Source organism: Fundulus heteroclitus, unplaced genomic scaffold (genome assembly GCF_011125445.2).
Source record: "Fundulus heteroclitus isolate FHET01 unplaced genomic scaffold, MU-UCD_Fhet_4.1 scaffold_50, whole genome shotgun sequence".
NCBI lineage: Eukaryota > Metazoa > Chordata > Actinopteri > Cyprinodontiformes > Fundulidae > Fundulus > Fundulus heteroclitus.
Window position 1 is genome coordinate 1,934,960 of NW_023396923.1, and position 24,037 is coordinate 1,958,996.

The 24,037-nt window shown below is 42.6% G+C and overlaps 1 protein-coding gene and 1 long non-coding RNA gene across 9 annotated transcripts in view; one reads left to right on the forward strand and one right to left on the reverse strand.

Moving 5' to 3' along the window:
• Window positions 1-24,037, forward strand: part of ano2b (anoctamin 2b) — a 213,782-nt gene that overhangs the window by 163,616 nt on the left and 26,129 nt on the right. For all 8 annotated transcript variants that reach the window (XM_036132395.1, XM_036132388.1, XM_036132391.1 and 5 more), the window contains 3 exons: window positions 1,617-1,769; window positions 6,951-7,003; window positions 15,764-15,942. In XM_036132395.1, coding sequence (XP_035988288.1) covers window positions 1,617-1,769; window positions 6,951-7,003; window positions 15,764-15,942 — 385 coding nt within the window. The remainder of the gene's footprint in view (window positions 1-1,616; window positions 1,770-6,950; window positions 7,004-15,763; window positions 15,943-24,037) is intronic.
• LOC110366968 lies at window positions 8,945-10,305 on the reverse strand. Its single transcript, XR_002427134.2, has 3 exons — window positions 10,286-10,305; window positions 9,458-9,556; window positions 8,945-9,380 (listed from the first exon to the last, which is right to left on the reverse strand). It is a non-coding gene; the product is annotated as an uncharacterized LOC110366968 (long non-coding RNA).

The following is a 24,037-nucleotide window of genomic DNA, read 5'->3' on the forward strand; positions in this document are numbered from 1 at the left end:
CAAACGCAGCCTAGAGTCCTAATTTAAAAGAATGACCGGCCCCTCCCAGAGTGTCCGGGGGATGGTGAAGTCCCTGCAGACATTCGGTGTCCAGGGGCTCATCTGCTCACAGAAAAAGGAAGTCTGTTCTCCCATGTTAGCTTGAGGAACTAAAGGAACTTTAGGAGTTAACTCAGATAACATCAAGAACCATAAAAGGCTTTCAAACCGTATACCACTCCGAAAGGTTCCCCCATAAAACTCCAGTGTCTGTTCAAGCCTGGTCTTCTACCAGTGCTTGAAAGAATTTTATTGCTGTCATCTTCCCTCTCTGTAGACTCCTAGCCAGTTTTAATGACAACAAGACAACTCTTTGGGCCTTAAAGGTATACTAAGCAACCGGGGTTGATTTTCCAGCGAGGCTCCCCCCAGAGGGCGAAAGTAAAATTGCACTGTCATAAAGATGCTCAGCTGTTCTGGTTTCTCCGTCAAGCCAGGCGCGGTTGATTTGAGCTTAGCACACAGGTGAACACAACGAAAAGTCAAACAAACGGCAGTACAAACAATGACTAACACAGTGAAAGTATGAACATCAGGGTTTCCCGCAGCGCTATCTTGGCGAGACGGCCGCCTCGCCAAACTCACGCTACCACCTCGCCAACATTCAAAAAAAAAAATAAATAAATAAAAAAATAAAATAAAATAATAATAATAATAATAATAAAAAAACAAAAAAAACTTGCGGTTCATTTTTGTTGCTTTCGCGCGTGCATATAGTGAATGGCAGGGCAAAAACACATGGAGTTCTCGCCATAAAGCAAGACCGACTCTTGCGGTCTTGCACGAGACTTCTGAGCCTGTGGGTGCGGGCCGAGGGCTCTTGCAATTGCAAGTACGGTATTTCCCCCACAGACCACCAGGGCGGCCGAGAAAACCTTTGTTCGACCTGAAATGACTAATTTAATCATTCAAAACGGTATGGAACACATTAATTAACTGAAAAATGTTGCATAGAATGCCTTTAAGAAAAATACATGTTTAATCCAAAAAGTATTATATATTTCCATAACAATAATGATAAAATTTAGAAAACAGCACAGACTGTTTCAAAAGTGTATTGCTCCCCAACTTAGGCCAAAGTCCAGCCACACTATGGAGGAGGCTGATTTCAGCCGCTTATTTTACAAGGTCTCGTTTTTGTCGGTTATATTCTACATCTCATTATCATCGGTTGGCCTTGGAACCTGCAGAATCGAGAACCGTACCTTTTTGCTCAACTGTTTCTTCAGCATAACAGAATACTGCCCACCTAACAGCTGATGAAGACCCAATCCTTTCGTCCTGTTCCATCGTACCATCATTTATGAATGAAGATCAGAGGGAGCAGGCCACCTTCTGTTTGACTGTGATGGATGGATGAATGGATCTATGATTTCCCTTTCTTTCTTTATTACAAAGCTAAAAACACCTGAATGAACATGCTTTGGTTCCTCATCACTTGCTATTGGTTGCAACAGTTTACCGTGCATACCTTCTCTATACCAAAAACTGTAAAAAACTAATAGTGCATTGATTGGTGTGAACAGTATGTTACCAAAGCAAATAATCCTGATTTTTCTTTCTGCGTCTATCCACAGTAATCCAGTTTGGTTTTGTTTCACTCTTCGTGGCTTCCTTCCCACTGGCCCCTCTCTTCGCCCTGTTGAACAACGTCATTGAGATCCGGCTGGATGCCAAGAAGTTTGTTACGGAGCTACGTAGGCCAGTCGCTGCGCGGGCTAAAGACATCGGTAAGATGATCCAGCTTGGGTAGCAAAGACTTGTATGCGTGTGTAAAAGTGTTAGGGTCAAACATAAATTCTGTCAAATATATATATATATATATATATATATATATATATATATATATATATATATATATATATATATATATATATATATATATATATATATATATATATATATATGCCTTTATGACAGAATGTTTCTTTTTACATTCCTGGACATTCAAATCAATTTGAACCATATTTAAAGATTAAAGTCAAGATGTTTAATGAGGGATTTAAACAGGTCTAAAATTAATGTTGCACCCATCTAATTCTACAGCATATACAGTCATGTTCAATAAATTGGAATATTTCTGAAAAGTTTATTTTAGTACCTTAATACAGTAAGAAATATATTAATGAATCTACATATAGACTGATATTTTCATTACTTTTTCCTGTTAATAATGCAGATTTATGCTTACAGTTTACAGCATGATATTTAAGATTAGAACATAACACAAGTTTCTTAGAACATCAGGCTAATAAAAACGTTTTTACTACAGAAAAGTGGACTTAATGGAAAGTGTGTTTAATACCCGATTAATGGCTGTTTGTTACAAAAGGTACTTTTAATCTTACAGAAGAGTCTCAATAGAAACTATATTCAGAGTTATTTATTCAATGTGACTGGAGCTTACAAATTACAAAGATCTTAATAAAAACATTCAAAATGAGTGCCTACATGACCAGGCATTTCTGTCCAAGCAAGTTAACGCTGAAAGCAGAAAGCAACATGCATGTCTCCAGGAACCCTAAAACCTCATTTAGACTTTCAGACTTTCAGCAGGCTCTTGCCAGATTGCCCGAGTTTAACAATAATGGGAGGACACCTTTAACACGAATGGCAGACTCAGGGAGATCTTCTAGAAATCCAAGATTTCTACATTAAAGGTCTTTGGACAGATGAGTCTAAGACTGAATTGGTTGTAAAACAGAGGAGATGTCAGCTGCATCTTCCTTAAAAAACAAAAAAACAAAAACAGCATCCCAGAAAAAACAACTACTAATTCTAACTGTGCATAGAGGTGGACGTGTCTTGGTGTTGGGATGTTTTGTTGCAGGAAGACCTGGCCAGTTTACCATCCCAGAATCCCCTGCTTTGTGGACTGCTGAAAAACTAAAGCTGAAGTACAACTCCCCATCGCAACACAAGTACCCAAAACAGTAAAATCTACCCAAGAAGGACTGAGAATTGAGAAATAGAAAGTCCAAGACTGAGTCAAAGTCCAGATCTTAAAACAGACTGTAAATGGAGGACGGCCCTCCCTGATGAAAGCGATAAGCGGGTCAGACTTTCCTCAGACTGATGTTAGAGACTGGTGGATGGCTACAAAAAGCATCTTAGATAATTCAATTAAAGCAGGTAGTGTCCTAAATGTTTCCTCAGCTAGAAAACACGTTTCTGCTGAATTATTTTTGATATAGTTTGATGGGTAAAAGCAGTGTGCGATTTGCAAAAAAACCAGAGGGGGGGATCATTTCAAAAGTTTTATTATTGAATAAAAGTTTTATTAATAGTGGTTAGCTAGCAGCTGCTCTTTCAGGTAGCTAGCTAGATCCAGTAGGTTAGACTATTGTTTTTAAACTTGCGCCATCTAATGTCGGGACTCGGGAGTGGGTATTAGTTTACTTTAACCGCTTTGAGCAGAAAACGTAATAATACTCTTTAAAAACAAACAACAAAATTAATTTACAAATGTGAAGGACACAAGACATGTATTAATATCAATTTTGAAAAATCCATAATATTCAGGGGTTAAAGCAAAAATAATCAATTTGACTGAAAACATTTTCTAGTCAGCCCATATATTCTTGGGCCGTGGACGTCATGCCACCTTAGTAACCTCATTTGCTTATTGTGCAAAGTCCACTATAACCGAATCTGGTAGTTCCATTGGCAATTCCTGTATCTCTCCCACCTCCCAGCTTCAGAGCCTTGGCGCCATCCTGGAGAGCCCTGTCCATAATCTCCTTCACTTTCCACATCATAACATCATCTGGTTAACGTTCATATTTGCAGCATCAAGCAAGTTCTTCCTTCACACTTTTGCCAAACTGGTCCACAGTCCACTCATCTTTCCACTTTACAATTTAAAACCCCTCCATAAACTGCCGCTAATTCAACAGACAGCAGCTTGCATCATTACATCATCTTCTTCACACCTGTACATTAACTCCACTGTCACATTCAATATTAATCAATCCTATATACTCTGTGTCCCCACCTCTCTCTCATTGACTGCTGGAGATGGTCAACAGCCCCTCCATGACCTTCTTTGTTACAGAAAAGCCCAAGCTTTTCTGTAACGATCTGGAATAATATTTATGTTTTTTTTTTTACTTTTTCCGAATCAGACCCAGTCAATCCGGGACATCGTTTCACATTCCGATTCTTCTTCTTCTTAAAAAAAAAAGCGCGTCATGCTAAATTAGCCGAGCTAGAGCGTTACTCTTTCAGTTTTAAATAAAACATAACAGCAACAGACACACTTACCGAGGGAAGTTGTTGTCAGCTGTTCTATCCACTGAACTTTCTGACCTGGTGGTTTGCATAAATCCAAACAAAATCTTTGACCACCGCTACTTTTATTCATGCATCTGCGGTCAGCTTGAGATGTTCTTCCAAATGTTAAAATGATTGAACACGGATAAACCTCAAATTGGTAGATTTCCGGTTTGCAAAGACCCGCCCTACTCTCCTTCTGATTGTCTAATGTCCTGGCTCTGCCAGATTCCATTGGTTAAGCGCAGCTTCTGTTTAAAATCTTGAATAAAAAGTCTACACGGAACATTTTGCGCTCATTTTCCAAATGACGAAAGTCCCTCACAGCGCCGGAGAACATTTGAACATTAAACCCCTGATAATATTACTTATTCAGATCAGAAAGGGGAGGAATGTATCCCCCCCCAAGGATAAAACATGAATGACCAGAGGGGGGGGGACATCACAACCAGAGGGGAAACCCCCACCCCATCCCAGGGTAAAAGTATATATATATATATATATATATATATATATATATATATATATATATATATATATATATATATATATTTTTTTTTTTTTTTTTTTTTTTTTTTTGCTTTTTTTTTTTTTTTTTTTTTTTTTTTTTTGCTTGAATGTATTAAGATCATTTCATTTTCCTATTTATCCTATTTAATTATTAAACAAAAAAGATACTTTAATTTTCCAGAGAAAATAAAAACATTGGAATAAAATTCAACTGTGAAGAAAATCGTCAGCTACGTTCATAAGCCTCATGGGTCATCATTTGAAACATCATGGGGTACCAAAACCATTCTGAAACCAGGCTGATTGAATTGTTTTGAGTTAATTATTTGTTTCAAGCAGAGAAAGCTTTTCCCTAGCTGGTTACCAACTAATTGTAGACAGATCACTTTCAGCTGAAAACACACTTCACACAAAATCATTTTTAATCTTTTTTTGCTTCAACTAAATGCATTCGGTTGGCTTTGAATTTATTTTAAACCAAACACCAAATGTCACACTGGAAGTAAGCCCTTCAGAGTTTACTTTAAATTCTGACGTTCACATTAAAGCCTTTCTCTTTGTTGTATTTGACACAAAATGATCAACTCTGATGATGAAAAGAGAAGACACTGACCATAGCGTAGGAAAATGTTAGAAGGATTTTTCTCACTTCCAATTTCTTTCAATTAGGAATTGGAAGAGTGAGGCATGAGTTTGATGGTCTTTCCTAATGAATGCTTCATCATTAGATGAGACCATAGCTGAATTTGGTTAAATTGGGATGAATGAAGACCTTACATCACCCTGGTTGGGCAACCTAAAGGGTGAAACATGGTGGTGGGAGCATCATGCTATGAGAGACAGGGAAGCTGATCAGAGTTGCTTGGAACATGGATGGAGCTAAATATGGGAAAACCTTGGCATGGAGGTCGCAAAGCCATGATTTAAGACTGGGCCAGAGGTTCACCATCCAGCAGGACAATGATAATAAATATACAGCCAGAACCACTATAGAATCATTTAGCTCAAAGTGTATTTATCTTTTTGAATATCTTAGTCAAAGTTCAGTCCTAAATCCAATTCAGCCTGTGGCAATAGTTGAAAACTGCTGTCCACAGATGCTGTAGTCCCTAAAGAAGAAATGTTTCAGCGTATATGCAAAATAAAGCAACCGCACTATTGAATTTTTACCATATGTAATTTTTACATCGGTTTTACAACTCCATTTTCTTAACATCCATAGCACATGGCCCAGTTCCACCGAACTGAGACCAAACGTCACCTTGTCCATTAAAACTCATCCGAGAAGGCTGACCTACTTGCTACTCATTAATACTGCACACAGCCCCACTGAAGCACAAAAGCTGGTAATATCTCTCCAAGTTTAGTATATACAGCCTTCGTACAGACATAGACTCAGAAATATCAAGACCCTCTAGAAAACATCTTTGGTAATTCCTTTTGAAATAATTTTACATTAATAAAAATACTCTATTCAATTCAATTCAATTCAATTTTATTTATATAGCGCCAAATCATGAAACATGTCATCTCAAGGCACTTTACAAAGTCAAGTTCAATCATATTATACAGATTGGGTCAGATTATACAGATTGGTCAAAAATGTCCTATATAAGGAAACCAGTTGATTGCATCAAAGTCCTGACAAGCAGCACTCACTCCTGGGGAACCGTAGAGCCACAGGAAGAGTCATCTGCATTGTACATGGCTTTGCTGCAATCCCTCATACTGAGCAAGCATGAAGCGACAGTGGGAAGAAAAACCACCCATTAACGGGAAGGAAAAACCTCCGGCAGAACCGGGCTCAGTATGAACGGTCATCTGCCTCGACCGACTGGGGTTACAGAAGACAGAACAGAGACACAACAAGAGAGACAAAAAAGCACAGAAGCACACATTGATCCAGTAATCTGTTCTACATTAGATGGTAATAGCAGGTGAGCCGTCTTCTCTGGATGATGTCACAGTTAACAGAACGCCAGACCAGGTGTACCTACTATGAAGAGAAAAGAGAGAGAACAGAAAGTTAAAGCAGATGATACCCATGATGATCACAGTGCTGTAATACTGACATGACTGTTCTACTGCCTCTCTCTCTCTCTCCCCCCCCCCCTCTCTCTCTCTCGTAGGCATATGGTACAACATATTAAGTGGAATGGGCAAACTGTCAGTAATAATAAATGTAAGTATGCACACAATGTTACTATTGTCAACAGTTTTTTTTACCGTAATTGGAAATAGCTTGAAATATGTTGGAAACCTTTGTACAAAGCCCTTCAAACCTCTTAGTAACATCTCTGGCCTATCATCATGTTTTAACTTAACGTTATCAAGCTCACAGTCTTTCCTAGGCTCTTCACGGCATTCGAAAATAAATTTGAAGTGGAAACGAATCGTTTTAAATGCAAAAATGGAATGGAATTAGAAAGCAATTTTCTCACATGGCATGCTGGTATAGATTGTTATCAATGCACTTTGTGGTGTTGGCACTTCATCCCAGAAGCTTTTTCCTTCCTGAGAAACATGGATGATGAAAATAAGAAACTTTTTAGTTGAAAGGTGAAATGTTTTGAGGAACCAAAAAGCATAGTCTGGTAGCCTTCCATTTGTAGACTTTAAATGTTTCAATTGATGGTGATAACAGATTAAAAAAAGATTGAGCTCAGGATGGAATGCATGTTCTGGAACCTCTGAGGGGTTTGTGAAATAGCTAACAACGTAAGTTCAAAGCTTATTAAAAAATGGGGTTTAAAAATCTAATTTAAGATAAACAAAAGACAAAGACACCAAGATTTAAATTGATATTCTCCACATTGGAGGGGTGCTTAGTCTTATCTCGTTATTCTTTAATAATGATAAGACCTCATTTATCTTTTTCTAGTCTAACATGTGCTCCTATGGAAGTATCAGAAATGCTAATTTGATGGGTTCAGGTTAAGGCTGGGTAGATACATTTAGGGAAGTTAGGTATTGTCTGGTGAATATCAGCCCAAGAGCTGATATCAGGACAATAGTTGAAAGGGATGATTCGAGCACTGGCGTTCTTTTAACAGCAAACTCTGCACACATACTGATAGGGTTATTAAAGATAACCCATTTTATCCTAGAATGAAAACCACACAACACAAGTTTTAGACATTTCTATAGAAAAGGACAGAGGATACCCAAACAGAGAACTACACTCCCTGAAAGTTTAGTATCATCTGCGTCGGGTCATTTCTGTCCTTCTCTCTTTATTGTCACACATCAAAGAGGGGGTCAGGAGGATTGGGTCAGGAGGTTTCAGGAATTTACAACATGGGAGCAAAAACAGGTCAGGAGGTAAAAAGCAAAGAAGGAAACAATTGGAATTGCAGATGGTAATTGCTTACTAGCTTCATGCACAGCTGGATAAGGGAGACATTCCTTATCTGAGAGAACCATTTGTTATTCCTGCCTAAGGGTAAATACAACAAAACCTTCATGAAAGCAAACTCTTAAAACAAATCAAATACCTGTAACTTGATAGAAATAAAATGATTACATTCACATTTTTCTAACACATACATAATAAATGAGTGACAACTTCTCTCCAAGTTCAAGAATTTATTAACAGAAATAAAATGGACATCCAGAGAACATCACTATATAATGCTATTTATCTGAATTAACACTATATTTCAATCAACAAAATCCTCTCTACTAGGCTAGTGAAACTTAACTAAAAATTACTAAGCAAAATAAAGATAAAAAGAAGCTGAGCTAAGGAACTATATACATGCAAAAGAACACAGACCAAAAAAACAAAGTGGTAGATTATCATCCGAATAATTCAGTGAATCCTGGTTCACTGAGGATCTGACTTAAGGACATGGAATGTAATTAAATTAGCTTAACTAATTAGACCAACATTTGGCATGTGTTTCAACCCATTCACAATGCAAATCCTGAGTTAAACAAAACATTATTTGATGAAATAACATTTTATTTGAGTTAAAGAACCACAGTTCAACTTAAAGAACATGGAATGAGCTTAAATTGTCTTAACTAATTCAGAACAATCCTGAGTTACACAAAACATTATTTGAGGAAATGTTTTAAAGAATGATTTGCTCAGTAAAATCATTAACTTTAGGGACGCTCGTGTCACGTTTTGAGAAGTACGAATCTGAATCAGGGCAACCATGGAGACAGACAGTTCGGTAAGAAAGTTTATTGTCAACAGTGCTGTGTAATCAGAGGAAGTGCTGGCAGATTGAAACGTCCTAGTCCTGCTCGGGGAAGACAAGGACACTGGTGAATAATAAATTGAATTGAATTGAACAAAGGAATGGTGCCGATGAGAATTGTGAAAAGGCGTTTGAATCACTGAGGTCGAGGCTTGATTTTATCCTGAGGGGTTGTGTCTGGGGGTCCAGGAGGTAGGTGCAAGTCCGGCGGATTCTCTCCAGTTAGGATGGCGTTGGAGGGTGGACAGGCAGGTGAGCTCAGGCAGGAGGGCTGAAAAAACAAATTGACGGCCAGAGGACTTCTTTGAACCTGAGTCTGGCTTGGAGGTTCTTAGGCTTGGGTCCAGAATTCTAGGAAGGAAATAGAAACACGGAATTAGGACCAGGCTAGGAGGTCACTTAGATGAGAGTGTGAGTTGGTCTAGTACCACGCTGGAAGCTCTAAAGAACTGACGCCCTCCTCTTGGTTTCTGCTCCTTAAGAAGGGCTCTAATTAGCGGTGATGTGAAGCACCTGCCCGTCACGCCCTGCAGAGAAGGAGAGGGATAACCAAGACCTGCACCTAGACCTGAGAGTATGACAACTCAATTTTATTGATGTGATTATACCTCAGGGAGGCTAGGGGCAGCTATAGCTATCGGTCGCTAAAATCGGCTAATCCTAAAGTTAAACAAAACGTCTTTAAATCAACATTAATATTGCATATTAATGCGTTAATAATGCTCATAGCACTATTGAACGATGGTGGAGCGAAACGAACAAGCTTTATGCTTGAAACTAGCTTTTTTCATGCCTATCCAGGAACCCTAAAGTTGTCAGAAGCTAATAGCCGTTTGGCTAGCAAATTTTTGGCGCTAACTTTAAAAGCTTCAGTTTTATTTTAGCAATAATGATTGGAATGGATAACACAAATCAATATCCTATCAATGTATAAAACTCATTGTATAAAAAAACTTGTTTGTTATAACCATAAAAACACACTTGAATTACATCGGCAATGGCATGGCATCAACATGCTAGTGGGAAGCTACTTGGTAGCTCCATGAGTTTAAAAACACAATGTACGCATTAGACAAGCTTTTGACAAACCCTTGTGAAGATAACGTTTGTAATAACTGTAAAAATGCACTCAAATTACATCAGCGAGATTCGAATAATACTAACAGGAGCTACCCTGTAAGCTCCACGTGTTTCAAAAACACCTTAAAAACGCATTAAGTAACCTTCTAAATAAACCATTTAACTTTCAGCCAAACCTGTTGGTGCCTCTGTGTCAGTTTGGTCCATCCTAAGGCATCCAGTTGGAAGCAATTCAAACAGGGGGGTTGAAGGTGAAGGCTAGCATGCGGTTCTGCAGCCACGGCCTAGCTGAACCGTGGCGGTTGGAGTAGCTGGCTCCACAATCCTACATGCAATCTCTGACCCAGTTGCAGTGGGTGATTTCAGTCCAGATTTTGCTCTCAGCTTGGGAAAATGGGTCCTTTGCTGGCTGCAGGCGGGAGGCCGCTCCGGGCTGCCTGGAGTCAGTTTCCTGCAACAGCTGAGAAAATAAAACAAGGCTGGTTCTTTCACTTCGGTGTCTGGTTACGTAGAAGTTAGACTGAAGACTTAGCTTTGATACAGCCTGCAGTTCTCCGAACCCGGTTAGGTCCTCTGGATGAAGAAAAATCCCCCCTTTTGTCACCCCAGGCAGGAGCGGCGGGACTGAGAACGATTGTCTATGGGAGCAAAGCCCTATATCTGATGGCACCCTGCTGAGGGGGCAGATCCTGGTGCCTGTAAAAGTCCTGTTTCATTTGTTTCCAATTCAATCTGATTTTTGCCCATGGCTTGATGGCACAACACTGGACAGGTTGCTAGTCCATTACAGGGCAACACAGAGACAACAAGGATAGAGAATTTAAAGAGACCAAATAACTGCCATGATTTTGGACTTGGAGAGAACCTGGACAGCTCCTACACAAGCAACCTTCATGTCATAAAGACAATCAAGCATTATGATGCCACCTTCAGCAATTCTTTTAGTAGAGCAAACTGTCCCTGGCATATGTAGGCAACCAGCGTCTTCAAATAGTACACCCGAAATTCAGCAACAGGACACGTGTAAACATAAGAAAGAGAACCCACATATTGCTCAAGGAGAGGATGTAAACTCCATGCAGAAAGACCTCCGGCCAGTACTTGAACCTTGGACCTTCTCACTGCAAGGCAACAGCACTAGCCACTGCACACCCAATCTGCCAAAACACCTTTGTCAGCCATTTGAATATTTTTTAGTGAGATGGGCATTGAATGACAACAATGATATTCAGTTCCAATATTTTCCAATACTACTTCATTCAGCTATGATTTCCCACAATCAAGGACATTGGTTCCACCACGCACAGGATACAGACATTTGGTGTACATATATAAACAGTATGCTTTGTTTATATATGTAAAAAAGACAGAAAAAGGAGGTTGTGAGTTGTGAAAGTGCAATACTCTTATTTTGTTTCACAGCAGTGTAACTGGCTCTTCCGGCTGTAAGGTGGTCATTGTGTTTATCAGAGAGACAGCCTGGGGGAAGAAGCTGTTCCTCTGGAAGTGGCTGGTTTTTGCCAAACAGTGCTTTGTAGCGTTGACATGAAGGTAAACTGTCATGATGCAGCCTGAAGGCTGCATTCTGAAAATTTCTGACCCTGTCTTCAGTGCAGCCCTGGCAGGCTGCAATCAACCACGGACTCGCTCCACCTGCTCACCCTGCTATAAAAGCCTACCTCAGTTTGTTCTTTGTCACCGGTTCGTCTTCAATCTCTTGTACATCATGCCTGTCCTGTTTCCTGCTCGTCTCCTGTTCCTGTATCTGTTCCTGTCTGTTCTGATCTGTTCTCATCTGCCAGTTCCTGTACCCCTGCAACCTCCGTCTGGTAAAATGACTCTGGCTTTCATCATCCACAACCTGCTGTCTCAATAAACTTTGGAAACCAGCTCTATGTGTGTGTGTGTGTGTGTGTGTGTGTGTGTGTGCTGTGTCCGGGTTAATCCAAGACAAAATCATGACATAAACGTCTAAACAGTTTGTGTCCAGGATGTGTGGGGTCTGCAGAGATGTTAGCAGGATTTTCCCTGAGCCTAAACCTGTACAAGTTCTGGATGGAGGGAAAGTTAGCCCAGATAATCTTCTCTGTGGACCTAATTTTTGATTGCCATCTGGACCTGTTCAGTTTTGTGAATGTGCCAAACCAGGACAGCCACAGGATAAACTTAATGATGGTAGTGTGGAAGATGACCAGCAGCTGTTTGTGGAAGGTTGTACTTCTTGAGTTGTTCCAGGAAGTCCAGTCTCAGCTGGGCCTTCTTTTGGACGTTGTCTTCTCTGAGAAACTGTGGTTCTTAGTAAACCAAATGTGATCGATAATAGACACATTGTTGCTGAGTGTAATGAGAGGAGGCAGTGTAGGGGGAAATTCTCTGAAAGTCCACAGTAATCTTCATAGTCAAAAGCGGGTAAATCTCCAGTTGGTTCTGACCATAGCTGGGGACCAGCCGATCCCTTTCCTGTCTATATGTGGGAATGGGAGGTCCTGAAAGCATGTGAGTAGTCCATCTGGGCTTCAGCAAATGTCTTTTCAGTTTGAAGGTTTTAGTTTTGTATGGTTAGACAAAGGAGGGCTTCCAAACCAAGGCTCCATGTGATACCCTTAATAAAAGCTCCTTGCTCCAGTTCTATTACCTATCATAGGGTCAATATTAAGAACACTATCATGGGTAGAAAAGGAGTTTCGGACTTCTGTGTTGATTTCGGACAGCTTTTAACATTCTGCCATTATGTGACGGAAACGGACATGGAAGTCAAATCCGGGCCTACAAACTACAAAGTGCACGCTCTCTTCTCTCCAGCCATTTTCGTTAATTTCCATGAGGTGGGTTGTGCTTATACATCATGTCACGCACAGGATTGTGGGATTCCTTATAACTCCTTAGCGCCAGTAAGGCACATCACGAGATTCCTATGCTAAATTAGCCACGGGAGGCAGCATATAGGCTCCTTTTCTTACCTCCTTCTTTGCTGACTGCACTATTCGGACACCACTTATCATGTCGACCACTGACACACTTCCGCTTTGGCTAAAGAGTACTTAATCAATAAGTGTATTCGGGTTGGAGCCCAACTCTTCTGGTCTTGCAACTACCAGCTGCAGGCTATAATGATCATCATCAGTAACTTAATTATTGGCCTTAAAGTGACCCAGTTCAAACAAGATAAGTGTAGATAAGATGCTGTCTTTGCAAGGTTTTTGACTGGAAGACTATTTCGGCATGCTCTGGAACCAACAGTAAAGAGTTGTACCTTTTATCATACTTTCACATAGCCTTTGCTAAATGGAGTCATCCATATTGTTTTAGCTTAAGAAAGTTGTCAGCCGTTTTAGTGACCAACGCACCAAAACTTCTACAACTACCGTTATATTATTTCTAATAATAGATGTAGATGTTTTGTAGATGGTAGATGCATGGTAGATGGTCATGGTAGATGGTCAGCATCAACTTCACCCTGTGGGTGAAGTTGATGCTGACTTACTTAATGGATGCTGATTTCCTTAATGGACTAAATAGCTTCTTTGGGAGGTTTGAGGCACTAAACAGCACTCCAGCAGTGAAAGCTGTTCCCCATCAGGAAGAGGAGGTACTCTGCCTTGACACAGCTGATGTGTGGAAGACTCTGAAGGGGAGTCAGCCCACGGAAGACCCTAGGTCCCGACAACATACTTGGGCGGGTGTTCAAGGAGTGTGCAGGTCAGCTGGCTGGTGTCCTCACAGACATTTTTAACTCCTCGCTAGACCAAGCCACAGTGCCAGCATGCTTCAAGTCTGCCTCCATCATTCTGGTGCCGAAGAAACCTCTAGACACCTGTTTTAATGACTACCGGCCTGTTGCACTGACTCCCATCATTATGAAGTGCTTTGAAAGGCTGGTAAAGGAACACATCGTCTCCAGTCTCCCCCCAACACTCGGCCCGTTCCAGTTTGCCTACCGGCGGAACCGCTTCACTGAGGACGCCATCTCCTCCACTCTTCACCTGAGTCTGGCACACCTGGAGAAGAACACACACGTGCGGATGCTCTTCCTGGACTTCAGTTCAGTGTTAAACACCATCATCCCACAGCATCTGGTGGGAAAACTGGAACATATGGGCTTCAGCAAACCTCTTCGAAACTCGCTGCTAGACTTCCTCACCAACAGACCTCAGTCAGTCCGGGTTGGACAGAACACCTCTGATGTCATCACCATCAGCGCAGGCTCACCTCAAGGCTGCGTCCTGAGCCTCCTGCTGTTCACTCTGATGACACACGACTGCGTCCCCAGGTTCACCGCCAATCACATTGTGAAGTTTGAAGATGACACAATGGTGGTGGGCCTGATCAGAGACGACAATGACTGGGACTACAGAGAGGAGGTGGAGCAGCTGGTGGGCTGGTGCAGAGATAACAGCCTGATCCTGAACGTGGAGAAGACGAAGGAGATCATCGTCAACTTCAGGAAGAACCGGCCTCGCCACGCTCCACTGCTCATCAACAGCTCAGCTGTGGAGGTGGTCAGCAGCACCAAATTCCTGGTGTTGCACATCACAGACAATTTCACCTGGTCTGTGAACACCACGTCATTGGTGAAGAGGGCACAGAAGTGCCTGTACTTCCTGCGGAGGATGAGGAGAGCCCACCTGCCTCCGCCCATCCTCATGACCTTCTACAGAAGCACCATAGAGAGCATTCTGAATAGCTGTCTCTCTGTGTGGTGTGGAGGCTGCAGCGCCTCCAACTGGAAGAACGTGAGGAGAGTGGTGAGGACAGCAGAGGATCATCGGGGCTCCTTTTCCCTCCATCAAGGACATTTCATCCCAGCGCTGCGTTTCCCAAGCCTGTAACATCATAAGAGACCCCTCACACCCCCACCATGGCCTGTTCTTCCTGCTGCCCTCTGGGAAGAGATTCCGCAGCATCCGCTGCAGGTCCACCAGGTTCTGCAACAGCTTTTTCCATGCTGCCATCAGGCTGTTGAACTGTTGAACTCTGAACTGGACTCTGCATCACATTTGCATCCTTATTTTGCACTACAAATATTGCTGAACTTTGCCCTGCGACAGACTGGCAACCTGTCCAGGGTGTACCCCGGCCTCTCGCCCAGTGAACGCTGGAGATAGGCACCAGCATCCCCCGCGACCCCATGAGGGATTAAGTGGGTCAGAAAATGGATGGATGGATATTGCTGAACTTTCATTATCCATTTGCCATTTGCACCATTATTGCCTTTTCGCACCATTATCTTTTGCACATAAACAATGGCTGAAAATTCTTCTGTATACTGTTCTTGCACAATGTTTTTATTCTCCTGTAGTGTTACATTCTGATCACTGCTGCACTTTATATTGTAATGCTGCCTATTCCACCTGCAATCCCTTACACTGTCGTATGCTGTATGCAACAGAATTTCATTCTGTATGCACTCTGTACATACAAAATGACAATAAAGTTGTCTAAGTCGGCTAATATTTGTAAAAAAAATGCTAAAAATAAGTTCCTTGCAAAGGATTTATTAGAAATACCAAATACCGTATTTGGATCCTGCAGGGTCCCACCACCAACTTTAAAAACAACCAGCCTAAAGGATTGACTTGAGATTTTAAAGGAATGATCTTTAAAGAATAATGAATTGTATAATTCTGTCATGCCGTTTTTTTCTCTCTGTGTAGGCCTTTGTGATCTCCTTCACATCAGACTTCATCCCTCGGCTCGTCTACCAGTACATGTACAGCCAGACAGGCACCATGCATGGATTCATCGACCACACCCTCTCCTTCTTTAATGTGTCCAATTTCAAGCCCGGTACAGCACCACCATACTCAGATCATGGAGACATCACTGTCTGCCGGTAAGAATCACACCAGAAAAATGCTTACAGTCATTATGTTTGGCATTTTGGATGCCAAACATACACCTTTTAAATGTATGCAAATGCCTTTTGCTTTCATTGTTGCTCCCCCCAAAACATCATTCAGTGCATAATGTTACGAATATCTGATCTGAGATAAGCAGTGGACACTTGCTACATAGATGGACATTACAACATGTTGAACATTAGGTATTTTTTTTGCCCCATCAGGCTTTTTATGGCTCATTGTTCCCATTCCCTGTAGTCTTAGTTGTTCCCAGGCGTTTCACAAAATTCTTTAGTTTGCAGAAGTGTTGTCTTTAGTATCTGAACATTTTCTTAACACCTGGGAGCAAAATTACTCTGAAAAGGAAAATTCCTAACTATGCACACAGTTCTGTGCGGAAAAACATGCCGGACGAGCAAGCATTCCTTTTGTCTGAGATTTGTAAATATAGATATCTTTATAATTGGGCCCAAAAAGATCACTGTGATCAACAAATTGTTAACAATTCCTGGAGTTTCGCTCTTGGAAGAATGTAAGAGGCTTAAATGTTGGAAACAACTGTGTTTTCTATTTCTAGGTCTAGTCAACTGTGTTTTCTACTTCTATGTGTAGTGGGGAGTAGTACGCTTGGTATAGGAGTGCAACACTGCCCTTTAGAGTCTGGGAGAATAGTGCTACTTCAGCAGAAGAGCCACACAAAACATAAATCTGTCATGTTTTGGAGATGCTCAGCCCACATGCAGATAAGAACGGGTGACCAGAGCACAGTTTTACTGTGTTAATTACTATCCATGACAGGCTTGATCTGGGAGACGTGGAAGGTAGGGTGTAATCTCGAATGGGGTGGCAGACGGAGACGAACAGTGGTCGGGTTAATATTAGTTTCGATCTCATAGGGTCCAGAGAATCGGGGGCGAGCTTCTTGGTGGATGGGTTGGTGAGGACATTCCTAGAAGATAGCCATACCCTCTGACCATGGTGGTACTGGGGACCAAGTCTATGGTGGCGGTCGACAAACCTCTTACTCTGCTCTGCGGCGCGAGTGAGGGCTGAGATGGTAATCTTCCAGGTATCTTGACAACGAGCAATGTAGTCGTTAATGGAGGTGAAAGGGATACTGAGTTCGTCGGTGGACAGAAGTGGGGGTTGGTAACCTAAGGATACTTCAAAAGTAGAACGACCAGTGGAGGCAGAGATGTGAGAATTTAAAGCATACTCGACCCATGGCAAAAACTTATTCCATTCAGTAGGTGATGAGGATGTGAGACAGCGGAGGGTGGTTTCCAGTTGTAGATTCATTCGTTCAGTCTGTCCATTGGTTTGTGGATGATAGCCGGAGGTGAGGGTGTAACAGGCGCCGAGAGCAGAGCAGAAATGGCGCCAGACCTGAGAGACAAACTGGGGACCCCGGTCAGAGAGTATCTCTTCAGGTATGCCATGAAGCTTGAAGACGTGTTTATTCAGTAGCTGGGCAGTCTGTAGGGCGTTGGGTAACTTCCTGATGTGGATGAGAGGTCAGGCTTTGGAAAAACGATCCACAACTGTCAAAATAGTTGACATACCTTGGGAAATGGGCAGACCGGTGACAAAGTCCACAGCAATGTGGGACCATGGACGTCTTGGGATAGGAAGGGGGTTGAGCAGACCGGAGGGTGGCTTGTTCAGAGACTTGTTACGAGCACAAACTGGGCAGGCCAACACATAATCTCTGACATCCTTAGTCCATGGTGGCCACCAAAAGTGCAGAGAAACCTGAGACTGCGTTCTGAAAATACCTGGATGAGCGGAGAACCTGGAGTCGTGACACCATTGCAGAACATCAGGACGAACACACTGGGGAACATACTTGAGACCCACTGGACCAGTACCGGCGTCAGGGTCCAGACGTAAGGCCTGGTTAATACTGTCCTCGAGATCCCATTGTAAGGCTCCCACTGAACATAAGGGAGGCAAAATAAGCTCGGGCTCCCCTTGTTGCTGGGGAGTAAACTGACGAGAAAGGGCATCGGGCTTGACGTTTCTGGATCCTGGTCTGTAGGTTATGGAGAGGTTGAATCTTGAGAAAAGTAGTGACCAGCGAGCTTGACGAGAGTTAAGGCGGCGAGCTGATTGCAGGTATGAGAGGTTCTTGTGATCAGTCCAAATGATGATGGGTTGCTCGGATCCCTCAAGCCAAGACTTGGCGGACATGTTGCTTATGTTGCTCAAGGTCACTGGAATAAATCAAAATATTGTCTAAATATACGAAAACGAAGACGTTCAAAAAGTCCCTAAGGACATCATTAATTAAAGCCTGAAAGACTGCCGGAGCATTGCACAAACCAAAAGGCATTACGAGATATTCAAAATGCCCTAACGGTGTCTTGAAGGCTGTCTTCCACTCGTCCCCTTTTCTGACCCGAACTAGGGGATAAGTGTTGCGTAAATTGAGTTTGGTAAAGATTGTAGCATTTTGGATTGGTTTGAGAGCAGAAGAGAGGAGAGGAAGTGGGCATTTATTTTTCATGGTTATCTGGTTTAAACCACGATAATTAATGCAAGGCCAGAGAGAACCATCCTTCTTACCCACGAAGAAGAAGCCGGCTCCTAAAGGGGAGGAGGAGGGGCGAATCAACCCCACCGACAGCGACTTGCTGATGTAGCTTTCGAGTGCTTGACGTTCAGACCTCGAGATTGTTACAGAGGCGACTAGTCGGCAGGGGTGCTCCGGGTAACAAGTCAATAGCGCAATCATAAGGGCGATGAGGCAGAAGTGAACTAGCCGTACTCTTACTAAACACAAGCTTAAGATCATGATACTCTTGAGGAACTCAAGAAAGATCAATAATATCCTCTTGTTGGGGAGTAGAGGGAAGGGAACGAGAAACCGGACGTGCTGATTGCAAACACAGAGAATGACAGGCAAGAGACCACGATTCGAGCCGAGACTCTGTCCAATTAATCTGGGTTTATGGACAGTTAACCAAGCAAAAACCTAACACCACTGGCGAGCGTTTAACAGGGAACACAAAAAAAAATAGCTGCTCTCGGTGATTTCCTGAAACAATTACCTCTAAGGGTCTAGTCCGATGAGTAATCTGAGTTAATTTCTGACCGTCCAAAGACGAAACCTGTAAGGGTTCAGATAGTGCCTCAGTGGGAACTCGGAGCGGGGCAACTAAGGACCGATCGATCAGATTAAATTCGGACCCTGAATCAATAAGAGCCGAGACGTCGATACTGTCTTGATTAAAATTTAGAGAAATGGGTAAACAGAACCGAGAACCAACCTGATCTGAAACCTTTTTGTGGGGAGCAGTTCTAAATTTGTCCGCCGTCTTCCCCATCACAGGCGACGGACTCGCTCTTTTGGCCGAACGGGACACTCTTTAACAAAATGCACCTCGCCACCACAATATAGACATAAATTACCGGAGAAACGTTGACATTCCTCACTGGTTAGATGAACCCTTCCCAACTGCATGGGTTCCGGAGGAGACGGTAAGGTTTCAATCTGTTGTGGTGGCCCCTAAACGCTGGAAAAGACCCTGTGGATCTCATGGTCTGGTCCAAACAGACCCGGTTAGGGCTCCATATCTGGGCGTCTAGTTGAATGGCTAAGGCCACCAATTCTTCGAAAGTCTTAGGCTCCTCTACCCGTGCTAATTCATCCTTTAATGGTTCGTCAAGTGTGAAAAAGAAAACAGCCTTTAATGGCTTATACTTCCAATCTGCGGCTGCGGCCAAAGTACAAAAATCAACTGCATAGTCAGAAACACGGCGACCCCACTGTCTTAATGCTAATAGGTTCGAGACTGTTGGACTGAGTCCACCTCGGCTGAAAAAACGGTCTTGAATTCTTTAACAAATTCAGAAAAAGTGCATGAAAAAGACTGACAATCCGGGAACCTGGACTCTGCCCACCTAAGGGCTCTACCAGAAAGAAGCCGGAGAACATAAGAGATCTTAATCTGACCTGAAGAATAGGTCTGAGGAGCACGATTAAACACCAACTTGCACTGAAAAAGGAAACCAAAAAAAAGGAATCTCCGCTCTCGCCGAAGAATTTCTCTGGACACGGTGAAGAACATTCGGGGGGTGGAGGCTGACTGTCGACCTCAGCGCTCTGTTCGACCGGAGGCGGAGCGACGGACGCTTGATTGACAGGTTAAGAGAACAAAGAAGTCATGTTGGCTGTGAGCTAGCTAAGCTGCGTGGCTACCAACTGGAACTGTTCGTGAGTGGCGCTAACAGCTAACCCGAGGGACTGCAAATGTTCCTGCTGTGCAGCTAGCTGTCACCCGAACGTATCTGCTGGGCTTTGATGGCCAGAGCTTTCTTCTGTCATGTTTTTGAGACGCTTAGCCCACATGCAGATAAGAATGGGTGACCAGAGCACAGTTTTAAGGTGTTTATTAAGGAGACTGCAGTAAATAAAACACGATTATATTTGCCTGGACGAGGCCTGAACGTCGGGGCGGGGTTGACTGTAAGAGAGAGGGGAGAAAATTAATTGAAGGCAAGAACCAGGAACGTACCGAATCGTACGCTGCTTACCATGTAGCAGGGGAGACCTAACCGGCGAAGAGTAGCGCCTCGGGAACTCTGTGTGCCTACTCTAGATGGTGGGTAGTGGCTGGAGGGTGGCAGATGGAGCTGGCGAGAGATCCGAAGCAGACGTCAGCTGGCGGGAGCGACAGACGGATTGACCAGAGTACAGGAGTCTTGGAGGAGCCTGTGGAATCCAGGGGGGGGGGGGAGGGTTCCACAGGCTGCAGATGTTGTATCCGAACGTCTCATTTCCGTACAGAACATATTTTACTTGTGCCATGCCTGCTAGGCTGGATACTATTTTCTCAGCAGCCTTGCATTGGGTGAAGCGCCGATGTATACAGAGCCTTTTTTTGTTGCCCGTTGCATGTAAAAGCTGTAATAAGACCATTCTGATATTGGCATGGGCCAGAATAGCATGGAACAGAATGAGATCCTCTGAGCATGATAACCATGCTGTAGTTTCACTACATAATTTTGCAAAGACAAACATTTAAAGGTATACTATGCAACCAGGGTTGATTTTCCAGCGAGGCTCCCCCCAGAGGGCGAAAGTAAATGTGCACTGTCGTAAAGATGCTCATCTGTTCTCCTGGTTTCTCCGTCAAGCCAGGCACGGTTGTTTTGAGCTTAGCAGACAGGTGAATGCAACGAAAAGTCGAAAAAACGGCAGTGCAAACAATGACTAACACAGTGAAAGTATGAACATCAGGGTTTCCTGCAGCGCTATCTTGGCGAGGCGGCTGCCTCGCCAAACTCACGCTACCGCCTCGCCAACATTCCAAAAAAAAAAAAAGAAAAACTAACTCGATATACTTTAACACGCGGTTCTTTGTTGTTGCTTTTGCGCGTGCATATAGTGAATGGCAGGGAAAAAACAGGCAAAAACACATGGATACGCCCCCCCCCCCCCCGCTCTGCCAGTCGGTCCACGCAAAACTTGTCCCCCCCACCCCCCGCTCCGCCAGTAGGTTTGTGCCAAAATTGTCGTCCTCCCCCCGCTCCGTCAGTCGGTCCGCGCAAAACTTGTCGTCCCCCCACACCCCTGCTCCGCCAGTCGGTCCACGTAAAACTTGTCGACCCCCCCCCCCAATTCACCGCCTCGCCTAAGCAAATTCCTGCGGGAAACACTGAACATGCACACAGAGAGAGAGAAACCATTCCAATGTTACTTACAATCACATCAGCAGAAACGTGAGGTCCGCGTCAGCCTTGCAGCCTTCTTTTTCTTTTAGCTCTCGCCATTCGGAAAAAACCTGCCCGATGTTCACCCGTGTACGACTCCTCTCTCTGTCCAGAGCCCTTTTCCTCTTTCTTGCCTGCTCCGAAATGGGCTTTTGCTGTTTTCTCGCTGGTTCCGCCATGATAACTGCACAAATATCGCCACTGCGCTAGCAACGAGCATGCCTTTCACTGGGGGCGTGTAGCAGTTCTCGCCGTAAAGCAAGACCGACAGACTTCTGAGCCTGTGGGTGCGGGCCGAGGGCTCCTGCAATTGCAAGTACGCTATTTCCCCTACAGACTACCAGGGCGGCCGAGAAAACCTTTGTTTTTAGCCACGCAGCTTTGTTCTTTGAAATGACTCATTTAATCATCCAAAACGGTATGGAACAAATTAATTAACTGAAAAATGTTGCATAGTATGCCTTTAAACAAAAAAGGTATAGCATGATATAATTGGTTTTATTCAAGATGTTAACTATAGCAGTAATTCATCGTCATTTGAGTTTAATTTGTAGACTTAAACAATACTACTGACAAAGCATTTAAAAAATGTAGTTTTCAATGGCTTATTGCCTTAAATATTACATATTTTGCTGTTCTGCTGTTTATGGGATAAGTTTAACAAGCTGATGTTAGTATCTCAGCTGTGCTGTGTTCCCTTGTAGCCTGCTTCCGACTGAAGCGGAAGCTTACTTGCTTAAAAGGTTAGACTTGTAAATCTTTCAATGTTGGCTGCATCTAAAACCCATTTGGAATGTTTATTAAATTACATTTACTAAATATAGCCTGACTATAGACCATGCTTCTAGAATAAAAATGTGTTTTATATGCATTTTACAGGCATTTTCAACCAGAACTTTTCATTCAAATATAAACCACTGCTTAACGTGTGGTGAAAAATGTTGGGTAATCTGGAAAACTTCAATCAGTCAATCCTGATTGACACCTGATTGATCCTGATCCCGGCTCAAGTGTGAGCCATCAAGATTAATGAAGACTCCTGGATAGGTGTCGAAACTTCTCCAGAGAAACTGAGCGAAAGTCCGGTTGTCTCTGATTTAAGTCTGTTTGTTGTTGCCATGACTCAGATGGCTGGGGGTTTACACTGGCAGTTTTCACCTTGTTTCATCATAAAAGCTTCCTGGGCTTCTCTTTAAAAGTAACTTTCAGTAACTTTCCACTGGTTCCTTGAGTTCCTTCTCAGCTACCAACAACGTCATATTGACTCCAGATGTGACAAGTGCCTTCTGAAGATAGAAAAAAACCCTTAATATATATTTTAACATTTAAGGTTTAAAACATCTTAAATCCAGGACATAATGTCTTGCGACTCTAATGATGTGTCAATATATGCCAAAGACAGTCAACCATTGTGTCTTCCACACATTTTTGCTGATGCCAATGGGAAGAATCTCTTTTATGATGTTAAAATAAAGCACTGTAGAAGGAAAGGTCATAGATGATAGCCCCCACAGACTGCTATGGCCGACCTGCAGTTACATAAGGCAGCAAAGTACTGCAACGCAAGAATACAATCTTTGTGTTGGAGTACTGTGATACGTCACGGCATAAATATGACGAGATGCATTACGCCTTTAACAGTTATTAGGCGTGAAATTGGTAGCAAATGTCTCAAGAAGGCTTTTTTGTGTCCACAGTGTGCATTGCTGTATACAGCAGCTGTTTCTGGGCTTAAAGGCCAGTCATTCAGCTCTGGATGTCAAAAACTTCATGGAGTTAGTCTTTTTTATTCCTTTTGTCTTCGCAAGTTGATGTTGGGATTGTGGTTGTATGGATGAATGCGTGTCAGAGGACAGATGGTTGAATGAATGCATGGTGATTTCAAACCGAGCAGAAAGGAAGGGGGTGGAGGGTGGTGATACCGTTGATGAAATGATCAGATAAGTACACCAAGAAACGAGGCTTCTTCTGTAACAAAGAAGAGATTAAAAGCACAATGGAAAGATACTGCCATGACAGAGAGCAAATAAGGAAAAAGACCCATCTGGGTAGTTTAAAAAGACGGATGGTGTGAGAGAACCGTTTACATTTTTTATTAGATTTAAAACAGCAGTATGAAGGACTTAGCGGCCGAAACAATTCTGCACATCTCCTCAGTGTTAAAGTTCTACTTATAACAAATTCAAAAAGTAAAATCACAAAAGTTCTGTATTATTGTTAAGATCTTATGTGTGACAAACCCACACAAAGTAGAACAAAACTGGGAAATGGAAGGAAAATAATAAATGAAAAATTTGACAAATTATTTTTTTATGTGTGATATGCATTTATAGTTAACCCTCTGAGCCACTACTTTACAAAACCTGCTTTTGT